At 60.0% G+C, this 23,549-nt stretch overlaps 3 protein-coding genes across 11 annotated transcripts in view; 2 read left to right on the top strand and 1 right to left on the bottom strand.

Moving 5' to 3' along the window:
- Positions 1–6,374, top strand: part of ANK1 (ankyrin 1) — a 52,511-nt gene extending 46,137 nt beyond the window's left edge. For 3 of the 8 annotated variants that reach the window (XM_071579245.1, XM_071579244.1, XM_071579247.1), the window contains exons 40-44: positions 172–421; positions 1,618–1,701; positions 1,937–2,104; positions 2,545–2,666; positions 4,164–6,374. In XM_071579245.1, the coding sequence (XP_071435346.1) occupies positions 172–421; positions 1,618–1,701; positions 1,937–2,104; positions 2,545–2,643 (601 nt within the window). In that variant the 3' untranslated portion in view covers positions 2,644–2,666; positions 4,164–6,374. Of the gene's footprint in view, positions 1–171; positions 422–1,230; positions 1,450–1,617; positions 1,702–1,936; positions 2,105–2,544; positions 2,667–4,163 lie in introns of those variants that run through there. The other 5 variants (XM_071579251.1, XM_071579248.1, XM_071579246.1 and 2 more) reach the window with 5 other exon arrangements.
- Positions 6,375–7,597: 1,223 nt separating this feature from the next.
- On the top strand, positions 7,598–9,620 carry NKX6-3 (NK6 homeobox 3). The gene is made up of 3 exons (XM_071579252.1): positions 7,598–8,020; positions 8,981–9,150; positions 9,227–9,620. The coding sequence occupies exons 1-3, from the start codon at positions 7,642–7,644 to the stop codon at positions 9,455–9,457; spliced, it is 780 nt and encodes a 259-aa protein (XP_071435353.1). The 5' UTR covers positions 7,598–7,641; the 3' UTR covers positions 9,458–9,620.
- Positions 9,621–11,577: 1,957 nt separating this feature from the next.
- GPAT4 (glycerol-3-phosphate acyltransferase 4) lies at positions 11,578–23,174 on the bottom strand. Of its 2 annotated transcripts, none has more exons than XM_071578980.1 (13): positions 23,104–23,174; positions 20,611–21,597; positions 17,955–18,024; positions 17,033–17,330; positions 16,778–16,852; positions 16,278–16,367; positions 16,066–16,159; positions 15,506–15,621; positions 15,275–15,330; positions 14,866–14,951; positions 14,543–14,671; positions 14,382–14,461; positions 11,578–13,840 (listed from the first exon to the last, which is right to left on the bottom strand). In XM_071578980.1, exons 2-13 carry the CDS (start codon positions 20,773–20,775, stop codon positions 13,732–13,734), a joined length of 1,368 nt encoding a protein of 455 aa, XP_071435081.1. In that variant the 5' UTR covers positions 20,776–21,597; positions 23,104–23,174; the 3' UTR covers positions 11,578–13,731. The 2 variants fall into 2 exon arrangements, with proteins under 2 accessions (XP_071435081.1, XP_071435082.1); XM_071578981.1 differs by having other exon boundaries at positions 20,611–21,787; positions 23,104–23,147.
- Between the last annotated feature and the right edge of the window lie 375 nt (positions 23,175–23,549).

Here is a 23,549-nt window from a genome sequence, read left to right as displayed (position 1 = left end):
CTGTTTTGTGCTGCTTCTGCCGGGTGCCCGACGGTGCCAGGGGCTGGGAGCGGCGCCGGCTGTGCCGGTGCGCCCGCGGAGCTCGGCTGGTGCTCAGGGGCAGCACTCCACGGCAAAGCTGACTGCCTCTCTCTCTCTGTCTCTCTCTCCCTGTCCCTCTCCGGTGCCCAGGCTGAGGGACTGGAATGCAGAAGGCTCCTTTATCTCCTGCCTACAGGACCTGACAGCGGGCTCCTGGCAGGAGGGGGTCACCCGAAGGCTGCTCCCAACGCACACCACGGCACAGGGCCAGGAGCAAGAGCAGGTCCTGGTGCCAGCCGTGGAGCTGATGCGGGTCAGCTCTGCAGAGGACAGCGACTGGCAGCCCCAGCACCCCACAGGTGGCTGGCAGGAGGAGCCCGACAGCCGCTTCTTTGGGCAGGTGAGGGGAAGGGCAGGGGACTTGGCCCCGCAGGAGGTGGAGACTCTACGGACAGCCTTTTCTGAAGCCTGCTGTGAGACCAGTCAGGCAGACCCGGTGCTAGCTCTGCAGATCTCCTGCCACACTTCCTGCCCCTTGGGGTGCCTCTTGCCCAGAATAGCCTGCTGGGCTTGATACCTGAGCTCCTGCTCTCCATTTAGAACTCAGCCACCCTCTCTGACTGCTTCCTTATTGAGTATCTGCCCTGGCCGCTGGCCCAACAGCCCTCTGGAGCCAGAAATAGAGCTGTTCTGGGGGCCAGGCTTGGGTGGTGGGCATGATGGCACAGCCACACAGAGCTGGAAGGTATAAGGTGAGGGCAAGCACCTTTGCCCAGCCAGGGCACACAGAGCCATCCCGGCAGCACAGTCATGCTTGGAGGTGCTGCTCAGCTCTGCCACGTGCGGTTCCAGTGACACCCCAAAGCCCAGGCTCCGTTTGTGCTGTGACAGAGCACTGCACGGTGCCCTCCCTCCGCAGTCAGGAGGACAGGCTGTTGGCAAGCCGAGGGAGCAGAGGGACAGAACTGTCCTGGTTACTGCCTGGCCGGGGCAGTGCTGGCCCCATGACTTTGAGAGGAGCTGTGAGAGCAAAGGACACCCCACCTGCCCACTCCCTTCTCGCCGCCCACCGCCAGCTGAGCTGCGGCAGCTCCGGTTACAGCAGAGCCGGGGCAGAGCCGCAGGGCTGCTCCCAGCCCCGGGCATGGCTGGGCTCTGACAGCGGGCACGCACCCGCTGGTCCAGCACCATCCTGCGCGCCGGGGAACGATGTGGGCTTTCCTGGCGCAGCTGCTGACCGCGCTGGTGCTGCTGGCGTTCTTCCTGGTCAGCTGCCAGAACGTCATGCACATCGTCAGGGGCTCTGTCCGCTTCCTGCTCAAACACGCCCACCGGGAGCTGGACAAGGAGCTTGGGGAGAGCCCGGGGCTGGCGGACGATGAGGAGGCTCTGTCCGGCAGAGTCGTCCGCCGGCGCGTCCTGGTGAAGGTAACGAGATGAGAGAGCAGCCCCAGCGCAGTGCAGAGCAGAGCAGGGAAGGGGCAGGGCAGGGGGGAAGCCCCAGGCTGTGGGTTGCTTGCCAGGTGTTCTGTTCAACCTGCAAAGGGACCCCCCTCACCCGCCTGAAATGCCCTAATCTCCCTCCTGTTGCTGCAGGGGAACGAAGTCCTTCATCTCCCGGGAGAGCAGGTGACTGAGGAGCAGTTCACCGATGATCAAGGCAATATCATCACCAAGAAGGTGAGTGATCAGGGGCGAGATGTGGACAAGGGTAAGCCGGAGCCTTTCTCCTCCACCCTCCACCGGCTGCCCCGTCCCTCCCTGCAGCCCAGGGGCCCTGCAGAGCACTCGTGTCCTGCTGTCTTCGGTTACAGTCACGGCACTTCTCCAGCTCATGGCTCAGAGGCTGCCACACACTGTTTAGGGCCAGACTGGGTGAGGAGGGCTGTGACACCAGCTGTGTGGGTCTCCACAGATTATCCGGAAGGTGGTGCGGCAGCTGGGCCCTGGTGACATGGGTGACAGGCAGGAACAGGAGGAGCTGATTCTGGAGGGCTCCCTGCAGGAGCCCCAAGACCTGGAGGCTGAGGATGATCACTTCATGAAATACTCCATCTTGCACCGGGATGGTCTGGGGGCCAAGGTACAGTGTGGCACTTAGCCCTGCCCTGCAGGCAGTCTGCCCGGGTCAGCACCACTTCTGCAGTACTCTCAGGCTCTGGGACTATGCCACCTCTCCTTTCCCTTTCCCTTTCCCTTTCCCTTTCCCTTTCCCTTTCCCTTTCCCTTTCCCTTTCCCTTTCCCTTTCCCTTTCCCTTTCCCTTTCCCTTTCCCTTTCCCTTTCCCTTTCCCTTTCCCTTTCCCTTTCCCTTTCCCTTTCCCTTTCCCTTTCCCTTTCCCTTTCCCTTTCCCTTTCCCTTTCCCTTTCCCTCTCCCTCTCCCTCTCCCTCTCCCTCTCCCACCGCAGTCTTCTTGCTTGGTGTCTTCTGCCAACTGACTCTGCCTTTCCCTCTCCTGTCCTCTTCTCTGTCTGTCTCTCCACCTGGGTGCTGTCCTGCTTCCTGCCCCTGCGGCTCCCTCAGGAGGAGGTGCGAGTGCGTGTCCCGAAACCAGAGGTCTCCGGGGGCAGGATGGGGGCTCAGATAGTGAAACGAGCCAGCCTGAAAAGGGGGAAGCAGTGACCCCTCATATGGCCTCTTTTGAGGTAACCCCAGCTTTGCTCTTTGTTCTGTGCCAGCCCCCTGTGCTGCTGCCTGCACTGACCTGCTGGTCATGCACATTCTCCTGGGGAAAGTGTAATGTGGCAGTGCCAGCTCTCAGCCTGCAGAGGGGCTGCTGTGCTGCAGCAAACGCTGAGGGTGGGCAGCCGTGTGTCCCTGCTGCTGACCTGCTCCTCCCTGGGTGCTGAGGGCACAGGGTGCCCTGGCCTGCAGTGGTGCTCCAGCCAGCTGTGTGCACCCTGCTGCACCCACAGTGCAGTGACAGCATCCTGGGGGCTGGGATGGTGGTCCCCAGTGACAGGGCTACAGGTTTGTTACTCCTGGTTGTGCTGGGCTACAGCATAATCCAGGTGTTGGGTTGCACTTGTGTGGGGCCTGAGCAGAACTGCCCCTTCATGCAGGAGCACTGATTCAGCCTTCATGCTGCCTTGGGGCAGGTGAGATCAGCCCTCAGAGCTGCTGCCTCGGCACCCCCTTCCCAAGGGGCACTTGGCAGAGCTGTGGGTCAGATAAGGGGTGTCCCAGTCCTGTGGGGCCATGGCCTGCTGGCTCTGCTCACAGCTCTGTTTTGGGAGGTGCAGCAGCTGCCTCTGCCAGCCACGGAGAGGATGGCAGTGAGGTCCCCTGAAGCCAGGATGGGGGTGCAGGCCATGGCAGGGATGCTGCTGGTGGATGTCAGGGCAGTAGAGATGCAGGAGTGGCAGTTGTAGGAACATGACCCTTGTAGGGGCTGATGACAAGGCACCTGCCTTTGGCCTAGGGCATTTCTTCCATTGATCCTCCGTGTGAGCTCAGAATTATCCCTTGAGCTTTGTGCATTGCCTGGTCCCACTGCTTTCCCTGTGGAGTGGGTCTAGACCAGGATGAAGCAGGATGCTCTCTGTGGGTATGTGGCAGGGAGGAGGCTTGTGCTTGTGAGCACGTTCATGCAGACCCTGTCCCCTTCCTCTCTGTCTGCCCCACTCCCAGACAGTCCCTGGCTCTGCCTCCCTGTCACTGCCCCTGCTGCTGCTGTGCTTCTGTTGTTTTCTGTCATGAGTGAGGGTGGCCCAGGGTGTGCACAAGGTATGGATGGGGTGCTGGGGGAGTGGGGTGCAATCAGTCCCTCTAGCTGAGGCTGGGAGCTCAGGGCTGGACTCCTCCATCTCAGAGCAGCTGTCCCAGTTGCTTCCCAGTGCCACATTACTGTTGGTGCAGCTCAGCCCCTGCTTGCTGCTTTCTGCAGCCGGGGCAGCACCATCAATACCATCTCTGTCATCACTCCTGGTTCCAGGCAGACCCACTTATTGGTGCTCTGTCACTGTCTCTCTGACACTCCCCAAGACTTGTCTGGTGGTTGCTGGGCAGAATGGGTGCATGTGGGACAAGCAGAGTGTGCAGAAGGAGGTTCCCAGCCATATCCCTGGCTGCCCCCACCCTTTCTCCTGGCAGTGCCACCATGAATGCCTGGTAACCCTGTCCCTGTGTATGTGTCTCTCCAGATTCGCACCTCAACACCAAACCACTGAACTCCACACACGTTCTGACACATACCTGAGAAGAGAGGAGAGGAGAGCAGAGAGTGGAAGGGAGCAGGGCTGGCTGTACATGTTCCTATAGGCTAATGGCATGATTTCTGTATGAGACATACTTACCGTCCTATCCGCATGACTGACTGACTGCAAGACGCATGAGCTGCAGTACTTCAAACCGACGGAGGGGCCTCCGTCCCTGCCCCGCTGCTGCAGGAGCCCAGAGACAGCAGCACACGCCGGGGGCATCCTCCCAGCTCCTCTGGGAGGCAAGAGCTGGACTAGAAGAAAATGAGAGGGAAGGAGATTCCACCCTTATGCGATTGCGTGTGTAGGTGCATCCCCACGTCCGTGCTCCACTTGCAGGAGGGGAGCTGGGGCAGCATGGCACTGCTCCCTGCAGGAGAGGTGCTTGGCATGCCCAGTGTCTCTGCTGCCCTGCTGGACTCGCTTCTCATCCCTCTCAGTGAGTGCAGCAGTGCCGGGGTGTGCGGGGAGGCTGCAGGGGGCACAGCTGCCCTGGGCAGAGGGACTGGGGCAGGGCTGCCCTTCCTCTCCCCTGCACGTGCAACGTCTCCACCAGGGCAGGGCTCTGGGCTGAGCACTGAGCTCGTTGCTTGTATTGAAAGTGTAAACTGTACAGCAATCAGCCTTGTGTATATGAACAGATAAATACTATGCAAACCCCTAGGGACACTCTAGCAGTATGTACAAAGCACTAACAGCTCTGCTCCCAAATACCTCTTCAGGCTGCAGGACAGGCAAAACCTTTGGAGTGTATGAGCAGCTCTGGTGAATGGAGCAGGGAGGCCATAGGAGTGAGAGGGTCTGCCCTGCCCTGGGCCCCTCTGCCTGAGCCTGGCCCCTTCCTGGCCTAGAGGTGCAGTCCCATGGCTCTGTCCATGGTGCAGCCCCAGTCTGTGTTGGTTCCAGCTGGGTTGAAGCTGTAGCCCTGTGCTGAGGTGCTTGGGGCCGTGGAGGATGAGTAGTGAGACAGAGCAGGGGGTGCTTGTGCCACGCGTGGGGTTGTGCCTAGCTCTACTCAGCACAATATCTGCTCAGGAGGTGAGCCAGGAGCTGGCAGGAGCCAGCAGCCCTGCACCACACACCCAGGCAAGGGCTTTGCAGGGACCCTGGCCTCCCTGCAGGGGAGGATCTAGCCCAGTGACCCCTGGATGCTGACCCTCCCGGGACCAATCCCAGAGACCTGGGGGCTGCTGCCCCAGTGGCAGCGTTTTGGCCAGGTGGAAGGTGCTGTGGCAGCAGCCCAAGCCCAGTGGTCACCCTGGGGCTGGGGCAGCCCCAGGCCAGCTGCTGTGGCAAGAGAGCAGAGCTGGGCAGAGCTGGGCAGAGCTGCCCAGGCAGCCCAGAGGTGGGCAGTAGGTTGAACCTGTTGCAATACTTGACCCCAGGAGTGCAGGATGCAGGTAGTGACAGTATGTCCCAGGTCCCCAACCCTGTCCTTTATCTAACTGATGTGGGGCCTGGCCTTTGTAGCACAGTGGTATGAAGACCCCCTGCTCTTTCCCCTGGAGGTGGCCACGGACCTGCTTTGCAGAGTCTGAGCTTGCTCTCTGAGCCCACCTCCAGCTTCAGGCATGGTGGCCTTGGCAGGGCAGCCCTGCCTCGCAGTGGGGGCACATCTGCTGGGAGAGCCCCTGGCTGCCCTGCAGCCGAGAAGAAGCCTCACTGCAGCAAAGCAACTGACCCAGCTTAGCCTTGGAGAGCAAAGCAGCCCCTTCCCCACCCCAAAGTTGAGCCATATAGGCACAGACTCTCCATCCATCACCCTTGCTGCATACAGTAACCTCCCTAGACCCACTGCGAAGCTGACTCCGTAGCATCACCCTAGAGTTGTGTGTGGGTCCAGTGCTTTGGCCTTGTGTATGCCGTAGGGAATGTGCTGTGCTGCAACCGTGCCAGGCACCTGCAGTGACATTGCTTTGCGCTCAGATTGCTTGTAGGGCTGGTAGGGGGAGGCTGCACCCAACATTGAGCCTAGAGAATGCTGCAGTCTGCACACTAGAAGCTTTTTAGAAGTTTTAAAAATTACTTTTATTTTCTTTTTTTAATTGTTATGGAAACAAGCCTTTTGGATCTCCCTGTCTTAGCCCCTGTGTATAGATCATTTCCCTGTACACCAGCTATCGGACTATGAATTAATAAAGAAACCAACACAGACTGTGTCTCATCGTCTCTGCTTTTCCAAAGGTGGGGGAAGGTGGAGACCCCGAGGGGGAGCCGGGGGGTCCCTTCTGCCCGTGCCCCGTTGCCAGGACGGCGGGAGCAGCCGTGGCTGTGGCGGCTGCTCTTGCTCTGCGGTTCGTGGGAGAGTCCAAAGGAGCAGGGCTGGGGGCACCGCCGAGCGGCTGCGGCCGCGGCGCCTCTCCCGGGGCGGCCGAAGGGGGAGCGGCCGCGCAGCCGAGAGAGCGAGAGATTCCCAAGGGCAGCGGCGCTGCCGAGCGCCCGCCCGGGAGCACCGGCCCGCCCGGCGCTGTCCAGGGTCCGCTCCGGCCCCGTACCCCATCCCATCCCTGTATCCCCGTATCGCATCCCGTCCCATCCCTGTATCCCCGTATCGCATCCTGTCCCATCCCTGTATCCCCGTATCCCATCCTATCCCCGTATCCCATCCCCATATCCCATCCCCGCATTCCCGTAACCCGGTATCCCGTGCCCTATCCCTGTATTCCCCCATCCCATATCCCGTACCCCATCCCATCCCACACCTGTATTCCCATATCCCATCCCATCCCATCCCATATCCCATCCCATCCCACACCTGTATTCCCATATCCCATCCCATCCCATCCCATCCCATATCCCATCCCATATCCCATCCCATCCCATATCCCATCCCATCCCACACCTGTATTCCTATATCCCATCCCATCCCATCCCATATCCCATCCCATCCCATCCCACACCTGTATTCCCATATCCCATCCCATCCCATCCCATCCCATCCCATCCCATATCCCATCCCATATCCCATCCCATCCCATATCCCATCCCATCCCATCCCATCCCACACCTCTGTCCGTACCTCCCGTCCCGTCCCCGCCGCCGCCGCCGTTCAAAGCGCAATTTGTCTGTGTGGGGCCAATGGGCGCGCGGTGCTCGCGGCTCAGCCAATGGGCGACCGAGGCGGTGGCGGCGCAGCCAATGGGCGGCCGGGGCTGAGGACGGCGCAGCCAATGGGCGCGCGGCATTCTAATGCTCTGAGCTTTATGAGCGGAGCCGGCGCTGCCCCGCGCACGTCGAGGGTCCCGTGCGGGGCCGGAGCCGGAGCCAGCGCGGGGTGCGCGGGCCCTGCCCAGCCTGCCCGCGGCCCCGCACGGCTCCCAGCGCGGGCTGCGGGGCCCGGCAGCCCCCCCGGCCGCTGGCAATGGACGAGCCGTCGCACCCGCGGGGGTCCGGGCTCTGAGACCGCCCCGGTGCCGCAGCCATGGACGCCAACCTGCCGCCCACCTTCCTGCTCAACGGCCCCTCGCTGGGCGCCTTCCCCGAGGCCAAGGCGCCCGTCTGCCAGTACTCGGTGCAGAGCTCCTTCTACAAGCTGGGCCCGCCCGCGCTGGGCGCGCAGCTGGCCGGGACCCCGCACGGCATCTCGGACATCCTGGGCCGGCCCGCGGCGGCGCCCGGCGGGGCGCTCCTGCCCGGCTACCCCCACACGGGCGCGCTGAACGGACTGAGCTCCCCGGGCGTCTATTACGGGCCCCAGGTGGGCGCCCTGCCCAAGGCTGGCGGCGACTTCGTGCCGCGGGGCCGGAGCTGCTGGGCGGACGCGGCCCCGGCGTGGCGGGGCGGGCGGCAGTGCGGCGGCCGTGAGTACAGCGGGCACGGGGGTCGGGGGGTGCCCTGCAGAGCCCTGGCCCGCCGGCACTGCGGCGGAGACACGGGGCAGCTGCCCCGGCTGCGTCCTGTCCATCCCTGGTGGGCCCGAGGGCTGCCCCGGGACGGTGGGAATGGCCCCGATGACAGAGATGCTGAACTTCAAACTGGCACAGAAGTTTCGGCTCAAGCGCAGGGGCGGATCCAATGACAGACATTAACTCTTTGCCGCCACGCAGCCGCAGCTGGCAAGGACAGGCAGAACCTTCTGAGTCACAGATGCCCCTTCGCTGTGGCAGCGCCACTGGGGTCACTGCCTGGTCTGGCTCGGGGCACAGACGGGCAGGATGGGCAGCCCCGGGCTGCTGGAGAGCTGGCAGGGGAATTGCAGAGCATGTCCCAGAGGGTGGGTTGGATGGGTGCACCCACTGTGCCATGGGGAGCCCTGGGAGGCTCTGGGCCCTGGGCTGGGTGCAGCTGCTCAGAACCTGTGGCTGTGGTTCCCCTCCACCCTCTCCAGGTGATGCTTTTAGAACAGGTGGGTCAGGCAGCTCAGCTGTCCATTCCTGGCACAGCTACGAGCTGATGACCAGCTCTGCCTGTCTTCTGTCATGTATCCTGCAAGGCGTGGGACACAGGGGCACAGTGTTCCCAGTGCCGTGTGTGGCTCTGGGGTCCTGCACTCTTGGTAGCAACTCTTCCCCTCTCAGCCCAACCACTCAGTGCTGTCCTGGAGCAGGAGCTGCACAGCCTGGACAGCTCAGCCCTCCTGGAATGGGGCTGAAGCCTTGAAGCCAGAATATGGTTTTAATTTGGAGGGGACCCAGTGTGGGGGGACTCTGTGGGCACTGAGGGCTGGCAAATGTGCTGGTGTTGTGTTCAGGAGAAGGGGAGAGCTGCCCAGAGTTGTGGGCTGCAAAAAGCTCACCCATTTCTCTCCTCCTCTCCTGCAGCCCCTGCTCACCTGGCTGACAACATCCACAAGAAGAAGCACACACGCCCAACCTTCACAGGGCACCAGATCTTTGCTCTGGAGAAGACTTTTGAGCAGACCAAGTACCTGGCAGGTCCGGAAAGGGCACGGCTGGCCTATTCCCTTGGCATGACCGAGTCCCAGGTGAAGGTGAGTGCTGGTCCCTGTGCGGCGTGGGCAGCTCAGCGTGGTGCCTGCTCACCGAGCTGGGCCCGTGGGCCAACAGGTCTGGTTCCAGAACCGGCGGACCAAATGGAGGAAGAAGAGCGCCCTGGAGCCCTCCTCATCCTCACAGCGGGCGGGGGGCTCTGGTGGAGAGCGGGCGGCCTCGGAGACCGAGGACGACGAGTACAACAAGCCCCTGGACCCTGACTCGGATGACGAGAAGATCCGGCTGCTGCTGAGGAAGCACCGAGCGGCCTTTTCCATGCTGGGCTTGGGCACACACAGTGGCTGAGCACCAGCACGGGGGCTCAGCACCGATACTGGCTCAGCACCGGCACAGCCGGCCCCGCCAGGCTGGGGGCACGCTGGCCCAGCCACCTGTGTCCTGCCAGGGTGTCTGCCCTCCCCAGCAGGTGCCTGGCTGTCGGGACGGGGTCCCTGCCAGCTGGATGGGACTGTGGCTCGCAGGGCTGGGGGCAGCACGTGTGGGCAGTGCCAGGCACAGCCCTGTCACTGGCATTGATGAAATAAAGGTCCCAGTCCGGTCCAAACAGTTGTTTCGTGGGTGTGGGGTCCCAGGGTGGCCTTGCAAGGCTGGGCTGAAGAAGGGTCAGGGACAGGACATGTGACACAGGGTTGGTGCCAGGCAGGGGAAGGGGCTGTGCTGTGGTGCTGTGTGTGGGGCAGGAAGAGCCCCCAGGAGCAGGGCAGCCCTGGGGACCTCTTCCAGGGTTTTCCCTCCTTTGGGTGTGCACCAGCAGCAAGAGGTGCTGGTTCAAAAGTCACTCTGGGGCCTCTTATTGGAACCTCTTAGCAGCAAATAAATACCATTTATCTTAGCGGTGTGAGGGAGAGCCCATTCACCTGTCGGGGCTGCAGGATTGATGTGGCGTCAATAGCCCTGGTGTGTTTGCCTGGCAGGCTGGCGGGTGCCCCCCCTTCCTGTGCTGCAGCAGTGGCTGCACAGACACACACACACACACACGTGTGTGCAAGGGGAGCTGCACACCCCCTGCTCTGGCTCCCCAGGGCTCAGCCCTTGCATGGCAGTGGTGGGTGCTCTGCAGGCCTGGCTGTCCCCAGGTGCTTGGTATGGCCAAGGGGCTCCTGTTGGCACAGGCACAGCGCTGGGGGCCCAGTAAGCTTGGCAGTTGTTCAGCCAAGAGCCAACTAAGTGCCAGGCAGGTGTGAGCAAACACACGGTCTGTGTCTTGGGAGGAAATCGATAGGAGATAAGGTGCTGCTGGCCCAGCAGGCACTGATTAGCAGCGTGGCACAGGCACGGAAGGGGCAGGCACAGGGGCAGGGATGTCCTTTCCTGCAGGCACAAGCAGTACCTGTGCCAGGCAGGTGGCCAAGTCCACACCTGGGGCAGCCACAGGCCCTGAAGCACTGGGGCTTTGCAGTGGCCCTGAGCACCAGCCTTGTGGTGTGTGGCTGCAGACCTGCAACTCTCCTGCCCAGGCTCCAAGCCCCACACTGGGCTTTAGGTGCTCTCCAACCTGTCACTTACCTGGGGGCACTTTGCAAGGAGCCCTGACTGCTCAGCAGGACTTTCCCAGGGCTTAGGAAATGCACTCTCTGCATAGATCCCTGTCCAGGCTCCACAGCCAGATGGGGCTCGTAGCACTCCCCTCTCAGCCTTCATGGGACACATGCCAGGAGGGGCTGGGGACAGAGCTAATGGACCCTTTGCCAGCATGGGATGCCAGGTCCCATGGGAGCTGGGGAGACACATCATTGTCTGTGGGCAGAGCCAGAGCTCAGCAGGAGGGAGAAGTGAGGGGCTGCTGTTGGGATATTTTTTTAACATTTTCTAAGCTGCCCAGCTTGGCTGACAATTTTTAATGTACTAACTGCCTGGTCCAGTGAGCTGATTAATTGGTGCTGTGGAGATCAATACAAAACAGAAAATTAAAACAATTTTAAAGTGATTAAGTAGTTTAACACCTGTCTGATGCCACGTCAGAGCTGGGAGACAAATAAAGCAAGTGGCAAAGGGCCTGCTGGAGCCAGGGAGAGTGACAAATGGCTGCCACAGCCTGGCTGCCCCGTGCATGGCTGCAGCCAGGCAGGACCCTGGGCAGGGATGCTCCGTGTGGGGATCCAGGCAGGACCCTGGGCAGGGATGCTCCGTGTGGGGATCCAGGCAGGACCATCCCTTCTCCCTGCCCGTGCTGCCCACCACGTCCTCTGCCCGCCAGTGGCCTCTCCCTGCCCAGCAGAGCAGTGGGAGTCCCACGGGCTGTGTGGAGGGTCAGCACCGGCGCTGTGCCTGGCGCTGGGCAGCCCCGAGCTGGCGGTGCCGGGGGTAGGGCAGCCTGGCAGGCAGATGGATGGCAGCTCCACTTCAATTCTGCATCCCTTTTCTCCCAGACAAACCCCGTCGGATTTTCATAAATCAAAGCGCCACACTGTTTAATAAAAATTTATTGACTTACAAGTGATTATTTATCAAAAGGCCATTAATAGCGGCTCCGGGAATGATGTGCTACTGGGTGGTGCATGGAGACTAATAGCAAATCAATGCCAGCAGCTGGGCAGAATGCATATGAGAGCGCCAGCCCCCTGCGGGGTGCAGCCCGAGCCTGCAGCCCCTGCCCCGCGGGCCGCCCGCCGCTCCCCCCCGGTTATTTATCGCTTACAAATGAAATGATCGATACTTTTAATCTAGAGCTAAATTTATTAACTTTCTCATCGGAGAGAGACGTATTGACTGGGGGCACGGGGTGGGGGAGCCCAGGAAAGATGGATGGGTGCCTCCTAACCTGTCCAGCAGCTCCCTGCCTGCTGCACAGCGCCCTGGATGCTGCTGGGGATGGTCCCCGAGCACAGCAGGTCCTGCAGAGCTGGGCAGGGCTCTGCACAGCCCCACGGAACTCAGGGACAGGGGACCCAGCTGTGGGCAGGACACCTGTGGGCATAGATGCCCGAGGTCACAGGGGTGTGGGAGGCCTGTCCCAGGGGTGTGGGAGGCCTGTCCCAGGTAGAGCCCCTGCCCACAGCAGCATCTGCATGGCCTGAAGGCAATGCCCATCCCTCCCCCAGAGACAGGAGCTCTGTGGGCACAGCCCTGGAGAGCGCTCAAGAGGACCTGCTGACCAGGGAGAGGTGAAGGAGACTCTGGAGACTCTGCCCAGGCAGCAATCTCCACATCCCCAGCCCAGGGCTGTGACCCCAGCTTCAGCCTGGCACATGGGGGAAGGGGCATCCACAGCACTCAGTGACCACAGCACTGCCTGGGCACCCCACGGCTCTCAGAGACTGGAGCTCCCTCCAGAGTTGGCCAGACCACACCACCTCGTGGGGGTCTCCCTCCAAACAGCCTCTGAGCAAGGGAAAAGCTTTGCAAGCCTTGAAGCCAAAGCAGCAAAGTTCCATCAGGCAAATGGAAAAAAAAAGCACAGGGAAATTCCAGTTTAAGGCCACTTGCACAAACAGCTGCCCTCCCCTGGGGTGGCAATGCCCTCCCCAGCAAGTAACACTTGAGGTACAAAAGAGGCACTTAGGTAATTGCCTTCCTTCTCCAGAGTGCTAGAAAATGCATTCAGGCTTCAGCACAGAGCAGTGAAACAGCTTTTGCTTGTAAGAGCAGGCAAAGAACTCAAACTACTAAAGTTTGTAGGAATTTCAGGAAAATTGGAAAGTACATGGGATAAATGTTCAAATGCAAGTTGTTTTACTGAGTAATTTACTTGCAGGGCTGAAAGGCAAAGGGGCACCACCTCCAGCACAAGGTTCAATTTTCTTGCAACAAGCTGAGATTATCCATGTGCATGTTGGTCCATGACAAGGTCAGATCCCACCATTTCCCTCAGGAGGCATTTGAAAGGTGATTCCCTACCCCAGCCATGAAATCTCAGGGTCTCCTACCCACCCTAAGCTCCCACTGTAGCACGTATGAATTCCTCAAGAGCCCCACCTGCCACATCAGTGACACCTGGCACTCTGCAGCTTCTTTCAAGAAGGATAATCCTCACTGCATCAGGAGCAGCAAAGAGGCTGTTACTCAGACACTGGAGAAGCAACAGTCTTGGTCAGGCTGACAGGAAGGTGGCAAAAGAAATGATTTCTCCTGGAAGTGGATCTGGAAGTGGCCTGAGAGATCCCATTCTGCTCCTAAGGGGTTTATGTCACACTCGTGAGAGGCACAGGCTCAAGAGGACTCCCTTGGTTGTCAAGGCAGCCAATTTCAGTGCAGCTCATCAGCTTCTGTGCCGTGGGAGACTTGTGACTGACACACATGCACATCATTCCAGTCCTCCCCCGGGGCTGGATACACCAGATGGAAGCACACAACACCATAAGAGTTTCATTTAATACTGCCCCTGCACGGGGCTTCACGCTAACAGAAATGAGAAGGCATCTTTGCCAAGAGCTGCCCAGGGCCCAGAGACTCCAGGCAGTAACAGTGCCTCCAGGAGAGAACAGCCAGAGGCTGAAGGAGTGAGTCCAAGCAGCTCTGGAGTGGCCAAGTCCAAAGAGTCAGTTGCTCCAGAGAAGCCCTGGCTGGTGCTGGAGGCAGAGGGCAGTGCCAGCCCCACGGCAGTGCTGGAGGCAGCGGCGTCAGGAGCGGCTCCGGTCTTCGTGGTTGCCTACAATCATTTTGCTGTAGAGTTTCTGTTGCTCCTCCTTGAAGGCGTCTTTCACCTTCTCCCTCTTCAGTCCTCCATCCCTGGGGAGAGAGTTGTATCAGAGGGGCTGCAGAAAGGCACCACCTTTGGATGGGGCTGCCCAGGGCAGCAGCTGCTCCGGTACCACCTGCTGCCAGGGCACACTGCAGACCACCTGTGCCCGAGGGCAGTGCCAGGAGCTGCCCCCACGGCCCTGCACTGTGCTCAGCACGGCAGCTCTGCCAGAAACATGAGCTGATCTGGTACCACCACAGGAGACTGGCTGCCTGCAGAGCCCCTCTGCCTCCCAGGCTTTGAGAACTCAGCGCCTGGGAAAGGAATTTCTCCAGCTGAACACACCTTGCTGAGCAGAAACAAGTCAGACCCAGGGCATCCCACTGCCAGCTGCAGTCACAGAACAAAGCCCTGCTGCCCAATACACATGGCAGAAGACTTTAGTCTCTGCTACAGAAGACTGTTCCTCCATAAGCCTACTCTGCCCTACACAGGACACAAACGGAGCTCTGCAGCCCAAGAAGACATGCCAGAACCCAGGAACAAGGAACTCTGGTACCAGGAAGAGAAAAGGCTGCCTGGACTCACCAGAGCAGATCCACGAGGCCCCCCTGCCTGGCAATGGCTGACTTCACTCGATTGGCAAACTGCACTGCGTCCTCTTCAGGCTGTGGCAAAGTCAGACAGTTCAGCAGGAGCAAAGGGCCAAACAGGAAGGAGGTAAGATAGGCCAGGTTCACCTTACTTACCTGCCTGGTCATTGGAGGCAAGTACCAGACACTGCAGACAATGGCCCAGCTGGTCATCATCCTGAGGAGATAGGTCACCATGCCATATTTGCTGCTGTTCCAAAAGGCATCTCCAAACTGTGGGTCGTACTGCAGAAGCAGAGGAGTTCAAGAAAGTCAGGCAGTGGTTGCACCCTCCCTGAGGCTCCAACTTCCAGCCCAAGTCCAGCTCTCCCAGAGTACTAGACAGAGTGACCCCAGCCTTCCCACCCCTTCAGACCAGGCTGGACTGGGCTGCCAAGACAGAGGACTACTCGTGCCCTCAGAATGTTGCCTTCTCATACCTTGATGGCTACAGGGTAAACCGTGGCTCCAATTTCAAAGCTCCCCTTTTTGAACATCATCACAGAGGTGTTGTTGATGCATGTTCCTGTAAGAGGCAAGCACAATGTTCTCAACTTCTGCTGCAGGTCAGTTCAGAAGTCTAAGCTACAGGCTCAAGGGCTGGGCCACAGAACTCCCCCCTAACCCTCACTCCAAGCCCTGCTCTCTGTGTGCACAGGACGGGGCACTGGGACATCATGGATCCAAGTCCCATGTTCTGGGCTCAGTCAGCTCTAAAGACAATGTTCCTTTTGTCTCAGTGAAGGGTCTCAAGTCCTTGGCCGTGTAAGAAAGGAAGTAACAGAGACGTGGTGCTGTCCCAAGTTGCCCTCTCCACCAGGTGCTTGTCTGGCCTTGCTGCACACTCACCTTCTGGAAAAATAAGAATGGGCAGTTTGCTCTTGTCCTGGACATGTTCTGTGAGCCTAAACAGAAGAGTGTCACCAGTTAGCAGAGAGGACAGAAGCTCTCACTAGCAATCCACACAGCATGAAGTCCTTGACCTGCATCCCCCAGGGACTGTTGGGTGCCAACAACAGGGGCACAGTCTCCCAGCACCCACGAGGCCAGCCCAGCCCCTTCAGCCAGCGACTGTCACACCTTTTGGCGACCAGGTGACGATCTTTGACCTCAGAGCGCTCGAACCAGACGTGGGGACAGGCTTTCACCATGGCCCTCTGGATCACACCCATGAGGCCTCCGTGGATCTGACCCACCTGAACAGGGCAAGAAGACACAAGTTACAAGACTTGGGCACACAGGAAAGCCGAGGCAGCTCCCAGATTCACAGGCAAGTTAAGTTTCATCTTTCTGCCCCTGCCCTAGAAAGGTTGAGAGGAAAAGTCCCAGACTCTGACTGGAGGGACAGGCACAGCCAACCCCAAGTGCTCTCTGCGTGGCAGGAGCTCCTCCAACGACAGCAAAGCCCAGAGCTCTGCTTGCAAAGCCATGCCCACAGACCCCTGGTGCTCTGAGTCCCAGGTCAGGCTTGCTTGAAAGCCACACACACCAGTCTGACAGTGCCCTGCCATGTCATGCAGGAAGAAGTAGTTCTGCATGCTCAGAGGACTCTTGCTGCCCACTCCCAGTCCCACACAACGTGCTTGGCTGCTCCCTCCATGCAGGCAGTGAGGCCCTGGCAGGCAGAGCTGGGATCTTACCATGGCATAGTAGCCATCACTGGCCAGGATGATCACATCGATGGGCGAGGTGTGATTGGCCACACAGATGCCTCCATTTCGGGGTCTGTTTTCGCTAAATGCAAAACAAAGGTCGAGGTGAGGAGGGGAATGAAGTGTGAGGCCTGCACGAGGCCTGGCCTGGAGCAGCCCCTGGGCAGGGCCAGCCTGGCAGGGCAGCACACAGGGCTTACCTGTCGTGGTAGGTGATGATGGCTGTGAGGGCACGCACACAGATCCGGTAACACATCAGGTGCACGTGTTTGCTCAGGAACTCCTTACACCTGCAGCCCAGGACAGAGACCATCACTGCCCAGTCCTACAATCTCTGCCACTCAGCCCAGCTGCCCTAGGCCAAGATCCAGCCCAGCTTTCACATCTCTGCCACAGAAATGCAGCATGTTGTGGGTGTGGCTGTCACTTATGACCACTGATTCTTAACTCTTGAGAACCAAACTTTGGCCTGTGCTCTTTTCTGTTACTGCTCCTTTCAGTGCCACAGGTTTAGTGTTCACATCTAGGCCCTTTGTTTAACATTAGATGGTGTCTATCCTGAGAGGCCACAGCTGCCAGGACCACTTGCCATGTCTGCAGGTGGCAGAACAGACAGTCCTTGCAGGAAAACTTCAGGATTACCAGGTCTCAAGCTGTAGGGGGTGCTCCCCATCTGCTCCTCCCTCGAGGGTGAACTCACCTTCCATTTGGCAAATATCCCACCACTGTGGTACCAATCACCAGCAAGCTGATGCCAGTGAATGCCAGGGCTACCCTGCAGAAAGAGGGAGACTCCATGCTAGCAAAACCAGGTTACACACCTTGCTCACCAAGCTGCCTGTCCTCTGCTGACTGTGCTGAGCAGGTCCAGGGGGCCTGGAGAGCAGCTGCACTGGCTGCAGCAGAAGAGGCCACCAGCACCCCCGTGGCAGGCAGGGCAGTGCCCAGCACTCACCTGAGGGGCAGCAGGAAGCAGTAGCGGATGAGCACCCCAAGCCCCCAGAGCACAGTGAGGCGCAGGCTGATGTACTGGAAGTTGTAGTTGGTCCTGCTGAGCAGGTTCCAGGACTCCAGCTCTTCAGCTGAGAACCTCTTGGTCACCTCATCATCCATGATGGTCTCAATGCCTTTGCGGCAAAAGTAGAAGATATCGGAGAGCTCAAACTCGGGGGTGTCCAGGGATTTGCCACTGCCACTCCGGCGGATCTCCTTGATCTCCTCCTCCAGGGATGTTGGCTCCTTTGCAATGATACCTGCAATGGACCGTAGGCAGCTCTGAGCAAAGTGTGACCTGTTGTCTCCAAGAGAGCCGAGAGTCAGGGCCCTTCCCTGCCCGCCCTCCTCGGGGCCCTTCCCTGCCCGCCCTCCTCGGGGCCCTTCCCTGCCCACCCTCCTCGGGGCCCTTCCCTGCCCACCCTCCTCGGGGCCCTTCCCTGCCCACCCTCCTCGGGGCCCTTCCCTGCCCACCCTCCTCGGGGCCCTTCCCTGCCCACCCTCCTCAGGGCCCTTCCCTGCCCACCCTCCTCAGGGCCCTTCCCTGCCCACCCTCCTAAGGGCCCTTCCCTGCCCACCCTCCTCGGGGCCCTTCCCTGCCCACCCTCCTCGGGGCCCTTCCCTGCCCACCCTCCTCGGGGCCCTTCCCTGCCCACCCTCCTCGGGGCCCTCCCCTGCCCACCCTCCTCAGGGCCCCCTTCCATTCTCCAGTCCAGACATAACCCAGTCCTCCCAGGGTGCTTCCCTGCCCTTCTCATCTAACAGACCTCTCCACAACTCCCTCCAATCCACCTGCATGGAAAAGGCTTCCCAGTAGACCTCAGCTGCTCAGAGACACCACATTTACCCCATGTCCCCAAAAGAATTCTGGATTTGGATCTCACCATTGACATAGGGCTTGTACAGAGGATGGTTCTTCTCCTTGGCCCCACGCTCTATTCTCAGTGTTGCCCACTGCAAGACAGGCAGGACAACCACAGTTCACCAGGCCTGCAGCTCCAGGCTGTGCTGCCCCTGCTCCATAGGCAGCTCCCAGGAAACACATGGTTCAGGGGAGAGGGATAAAGGAGGAGGCTTCCATACAGAACTGAGAGAGTTAGGGATGAACACAACTGGACTGAGCTGGAAACAGATTTTTACAGCTGAGATCTGCCCCCAGTGGGACAAGAGGACTGATGGAGAGGTGATGAGTGCAGGCACAGGACAGCCAGGCTGTGCACACCTCTGTGTGCCACTCTGCAGAGCAGAGCCCCAGCAGGAAACAGGGAGTGCCAGGGGCAGGAAGAGTGCTCAGTCATGGGATGGCACAGCAGTATTTTCTGCAGCTTCCATGACCTCTCAGCTCTGCTGCACTTGACATGTGGCTGCCACTGCACAGCTTGGCTGAGCCTTGCATCCTGCTTGGGTGGTGGGCACCACAGCACAGGGAGCTGGCCAGGGGACCAGTGAGATTTTTCAACCCTTGTTTCTTCCAGACTCCAAGTAGAGACTGTTTTCAGGTTGCTGCTGAAAACATCAGGCTGATGATGGGATGGGATCCTTCCCCCTCCAGTTCAGCTGATGGCTGATGGTTCCAGCTCAGCAATCCACCCTGAACAGCAGCAGCAAGCACCCTCACACAGCTGGCTGCCAAATCCCATGCCTGAACTCCCTGTTCTCTCAGCTGCTTTTCAAGGGCACCAGCACAAACTGCAGGCTGGATTTCTGGGCAGTCTTCCTGCCTGCCCTCCAAGAAACCTTTGCAGCCTGTAACTCCTTGCATCACACAGGCCTGGGAGGACAAGCTTCTCAAGGAGGACTTGTGTACAACGTGCTTATCTGAGAAGAAGAGGAAGCTTCTGGGAACTCCTGGCATCCTGATCTCAGCCCATGCCAGCAGCTGATCAGGAGGCAGTGATGTGGGAATGCTAATTGCACACGGAGTGTCTGGCTCACCTGGCAGCCGCCTCTGCCAGCAGCAGGAACTGCAGGATTGCAGAGGATTGCCCAGACACTGCCATGCCAAGGGAGGTCAGCAGAGGAGCTCTGACCCCGAAGGAGCTGAGCAGCCTATGGAGAAGGATCCATGGCAAGCCCAGCACGACTCCAGCCTGACTGCAGCCACAGCACACCCAGCCTGCACCTGGGAAGCACAAGGGTGCCCTCCCTCTGCATCAACACAGGTGTGCCACTGCCAACCAGGCCCCACAGCTTGGGCTGTGCCCCACAAGTGGCCAGACTCCAGTGCTGCCTCTCTGAGCTCCCAACACTGTCCTGGGAAAACCATTTGGACAAATAATGGCCCCCAGACATGCAATTCTAAATGACCCAACTTAATGAATGAGTTTTCCACCAAACTGGTGAGCAGTTTTGCATGAGTGCTCCTCTATCCCACCCCCAAGATTCTTTGATAAAAGCTGAAAGAGCCTTCCCAGTCTTTCAGAAGAATAGTTTCAAACACCACAATGGGTGTTGAAGGAAGAAAAAACAGAACTAGGTGAAAAGTTCCATTTCAGATAAATGAAACATCTTAGTTTTTTTCCTCTGCTTCAGTCTGTAAATTTGAAGTCAGGTCTTCAGACATCTGTGTTCATGAAGCCCCTCACAAAGGTCTTCCCATTCACAGGCTTTGGGGAGGACTCAGTTTAAAGAGCTGAACATTGGGAGCTTCAGGGTTGTCTTCCCAAGCCAACAGTAGCAGGATGCTCTGGGAATGATCAGCCCTGTTCCAACAACAGCTGTACCATAAATCCTTTAGCAGCATGACCTCCATGTTTAAGAGCCTAAAACCTCCTTAGCAAGCACAGGGTGTCCCTGGATCTTTCACCTGGGCTGCCAGGGCAGTGTGGTTAAGGCTTTACCTACTACTCTTAGTAGATAAAAAATTCTGGTCTGGTCTGGGATTTGCTTCAAGGAGAGGTGCTGGCTCAGAGACAGGCCATAAAATTAGTCTGCCAAAGGCAGGCAAGGGAACAGCATGACCCCAAGCTGGAAAATTCCACTTGGCCTCTCTGTGCCAAGAGGGTCGGCAAGGGCTGCTGGTCGTCCTCTGAGGCGGCAGGTCCAGACATGGCTGAGCAGGAGACACTCCTGGACAGAAACATGTTGAGAGCTCTGGGTTCTGGCCTCAGACCACTCAGGGCTTGCAGGATGAAAGTCCTGTTTTACTTCCTGCTTTTGCTTCATCCAAACATGCCCTGGAGAGGAGCAACCTGCTGCCCATCACACCCCACCCTGAGGGGCACCAGCTCTCTGCCTTGCCTGGGAGATGAACCCCTCCAAGCCATCCCTCAGACCCTGCTGCCTGCTGAACCTCACTAGCCTAGTTCTTTACTTGAAGAGTTACTACATTAAACACAGGGCAAAAACAGCCCACAAACAGAGGTCTGGTAAACCACATTTGGCCAAGATGAGCCAAATGGGTCACCTGGCACCAGCACCACAACAACAGCCCAACCTTCCACCCTGGCCGCCCACAATGCCCTGCTGAGGTGAAGGCCTCTCGTCCTAGCACGACAAAACCATTGCAAACACACAGAAAATTCTAAAAACACGACTTACCTGAAAAATCTTTAATAAAGTTTTCATGTAAACCTTGCGGATGCCAAAGGAGACTCCAAAAATTGCTGGCACGATGATGAAAACCAGAAGCAGAGTGAAGAGGACAGTTATGGAAATCCCCAAGAGATTAACCACCAGGCTGTCAAAGGGGAGCAGGAGGAACATGGTGAAGGGCCCAGGCAAGGCCAGTGCCCTGCAGCCAGACAGCAGCACTGCCCGCAGCGACGAACCAGTCCTGCTGTTACTCAGCAACAGTCCCACACACGCACAGAGTCCGCAGCCCGCTCACAGACTCCATGCCAAAGTTCACATCCTTCTGGGGCTCTGAGGGACAGGGAATGCAACAGGATCAGGGAGAGCACTTGGGAAAACAAGCCAAGGATGTGCCAGGAGCCCGGGTGAGCCGGGGCAGCGCAGGCCAAGGCGCTCAGAGCAGAGGGCACACGCACACCAGTCCGCCCATGGGCGCGCGAGGGGCACGGCAGCGACACGGGCCCCCTCCCAGGCTGCCGCTGAGCAAGTCCTGCTGTGGGGCAGCTTGTGGAGAAGCTGGCAGCAGAATCCCCTCCTGGCTGCTGACAGCATGCAGAGTCTCTTCAGAGGGACAAGGTGGAATCCATCCCTGAGCCTGCATTGGAGGAGACCGAGGGAGTTGGCACTCGCCGGAGCCTACCGTGTGTGGAGCTATTATTGTTCTCCCCACGAGGACACGGGACTCGGCACAGGGCCTTGCATGACGCCCGGAACAAGTTTAATTCTGGAGGCCCCTGGCACCCACTCACGCTGCTGCAGGGCTGTTACTGTCACAGACACCAATGAAGCCTGTGTCCCTGGGAAGCTCTTCAAACGGGTGAGGTGGTTTCTTGGCAGACCAGGCACTCACATGCCACCAGCTGGAGTGGAGGAAAGAGCAACCGAAGTCAGCAGCTCGGAGAGTCGTCAACGCAGAGATGGTGGCAGGGGGCCAAGGACAGTGGGCTCTGGAACCTGGAAGGCAGTGCTTGGGCTGAGGTCACATCACTTAGAGCAGCTCCTGAGACACAGCAAGACTCGGGGACCAGGACTCCAACTACTGCCTGGCACTGTCACAGCCTCGGGAATAACCCCCTGCTGCCACTCCTCCTGTATTTTCATACCAGGCACACCTCAGGTGGAGCAGACTCATACAGAACCATGCCTAAGGCACAGGACGCTGCAATCAGGTCCCACGTACAGGAAAGGAGTGACAGAAAGCCCTTCCCCATGACAGATCTTATCGCCCCCCTCATTTCAGGGCCATCCCAGAGCACTGAGGCAGCCAGGTACCCAAATTCCTGGGAAGGCATCACTTCCTCTGCTGCTGCACATCTCATCCCTGCTCACACAGGGCAGCTTCACAAACAGCTCAGGACAGGAAGTTAGCCCAAGGGGAGAATTACCGATGATGATTAGCCAGAGAGGAATTTGCTGGGGCACAGGCACGAGCCAAAGGGTCACACACCCGGCACCGAAGCCCTCCCGGGGACGATGTGCACGCACAGGGCCAAGGCTGGTGACAGCAGGCTGGGAGACTCCCCTCGGACCCACCTTCGCCTGCCTACGGAGTGTCAGCCTGAGGATGGGATTTACCCTGACAAGCACCTGACAAGCACACGGGGCAGAGGCAGCCCGTGCCGATCCGCACAGCGCGTTCCAGCTGCTGGTCCAACACTGCCGTAGCAGCGACGCTAAGGGTATTTTTAGTGCTTCAAAGCCACACGCACAGCCCATCAAGTCCTGGGAGCGGCGGCTCCTCAGCCACACGTGCAGCTGCCCATTGCTGCGGAGCTGTCACCGCTCGGAACCAGCACCCGTGTCAGCCCGGCCCGGTGCGGCGGAACCAGCACACCCGTGCGGGGCCAGCTGGGCAGCCCGGCCCGGTGCGGCGGAACCAGCACACCCGTGCGGGGCCAGCTGGACAGCCCGGCCCGGTGCGGCGGAACCAGCACACCCGTGCGGGGCCAGCTGGGCAGCCCGGCCCGGTGCGGCGGAACCAGCACACCCGTGCGGGGCCAGCTGGGCAGCCCGGCCCGGTGCGGCGGAACCAGCATACCCGTGCTCGCGAGGGGCTCGGCACGGCCCGCGTGTGCCGCGTCACCCGCCGGGGCAGTGCCCACGTGTGCCACGGGGCTGCCCGCGGGCTGCCGGCGCTCCGGCACCGCCCCGGGCCGCGCAGAGCCCGCACACCGGCGGCAGGGCCCGCACACCGGCGGCCGCAGCGAGCCCGGGGGCTGCAGGAGCGCGGCGGTGCCGGTAGGGCCCTCCCGGCCACCTCCGGGCTCGGCGGGGCCGGGCCAGGCTGGGCCGGGCCGAGCCGGGGGCGCTGCGGTGCGGCCGCACCGTGGCGGGGAGGCCGCGCTCCCGGGAATAACGGGCCTGGCCGGGCCTGGCCGGGCCCGCCCTGTGCAGGGCCCCGGGGCGGGGCGGGGGCCGTTCCGGTGATCGCTCGCTCGGTCCCGCACACTCCGCACTGACCTGACCTCCTCCTCCCGCTCCCGCCGCCGCCGCCGCCGCCGCCGCCGCCGCCGGGCCCCGCTCCGCCCCGCCACGTGCCGTGCGCGCCCCCGCACCGCGACTGACGTCAGCGCGCCGCGCGCGGGGCCGCGCCCGCCACACACACACAGAGCCCGCGACCGCCGGCAGGGGGCGCCCGCACAGCCCCAGGGAGGAGGAGGAGGAGGATGGAACGGGAGGATGGGACGGGAGGATGGAACGGGAGGATGGACGGGAGAATGGAACGGGAGGATGGAACGGGAGGATGGACGGGAGAATGGGACGGGAGGATGGGACGGGAGGATGGGACGGGAGGATGGAACGGGAGGATGGAACGGGAGGATGGACGGGAGGATGGACGGGAGGATGGACGGGAGGATGGAACGGGAGGATGGAACGGGAGGATGAACGGGAGAATGGAACGGGAG

This window comes from Pithys albifrons, chromosome 29, assembly GCF_047495875.1.
Source record: "Pithys albifrons albifrons isolate INPA30051 chromosome 29, PitAlb_v1, whole genome shotgun sequence".
NCBI lineage: Eukaryota > Metazoa > Chordata > Aves > Passeriformes > Thamnophilidae > Pithys > Pithys albifrons.
The sequence above is the reverse complement of the archived record's forward strand: the minus strand, read 5'-3'. Positions and strand labels throughout refer to the sequence as shown.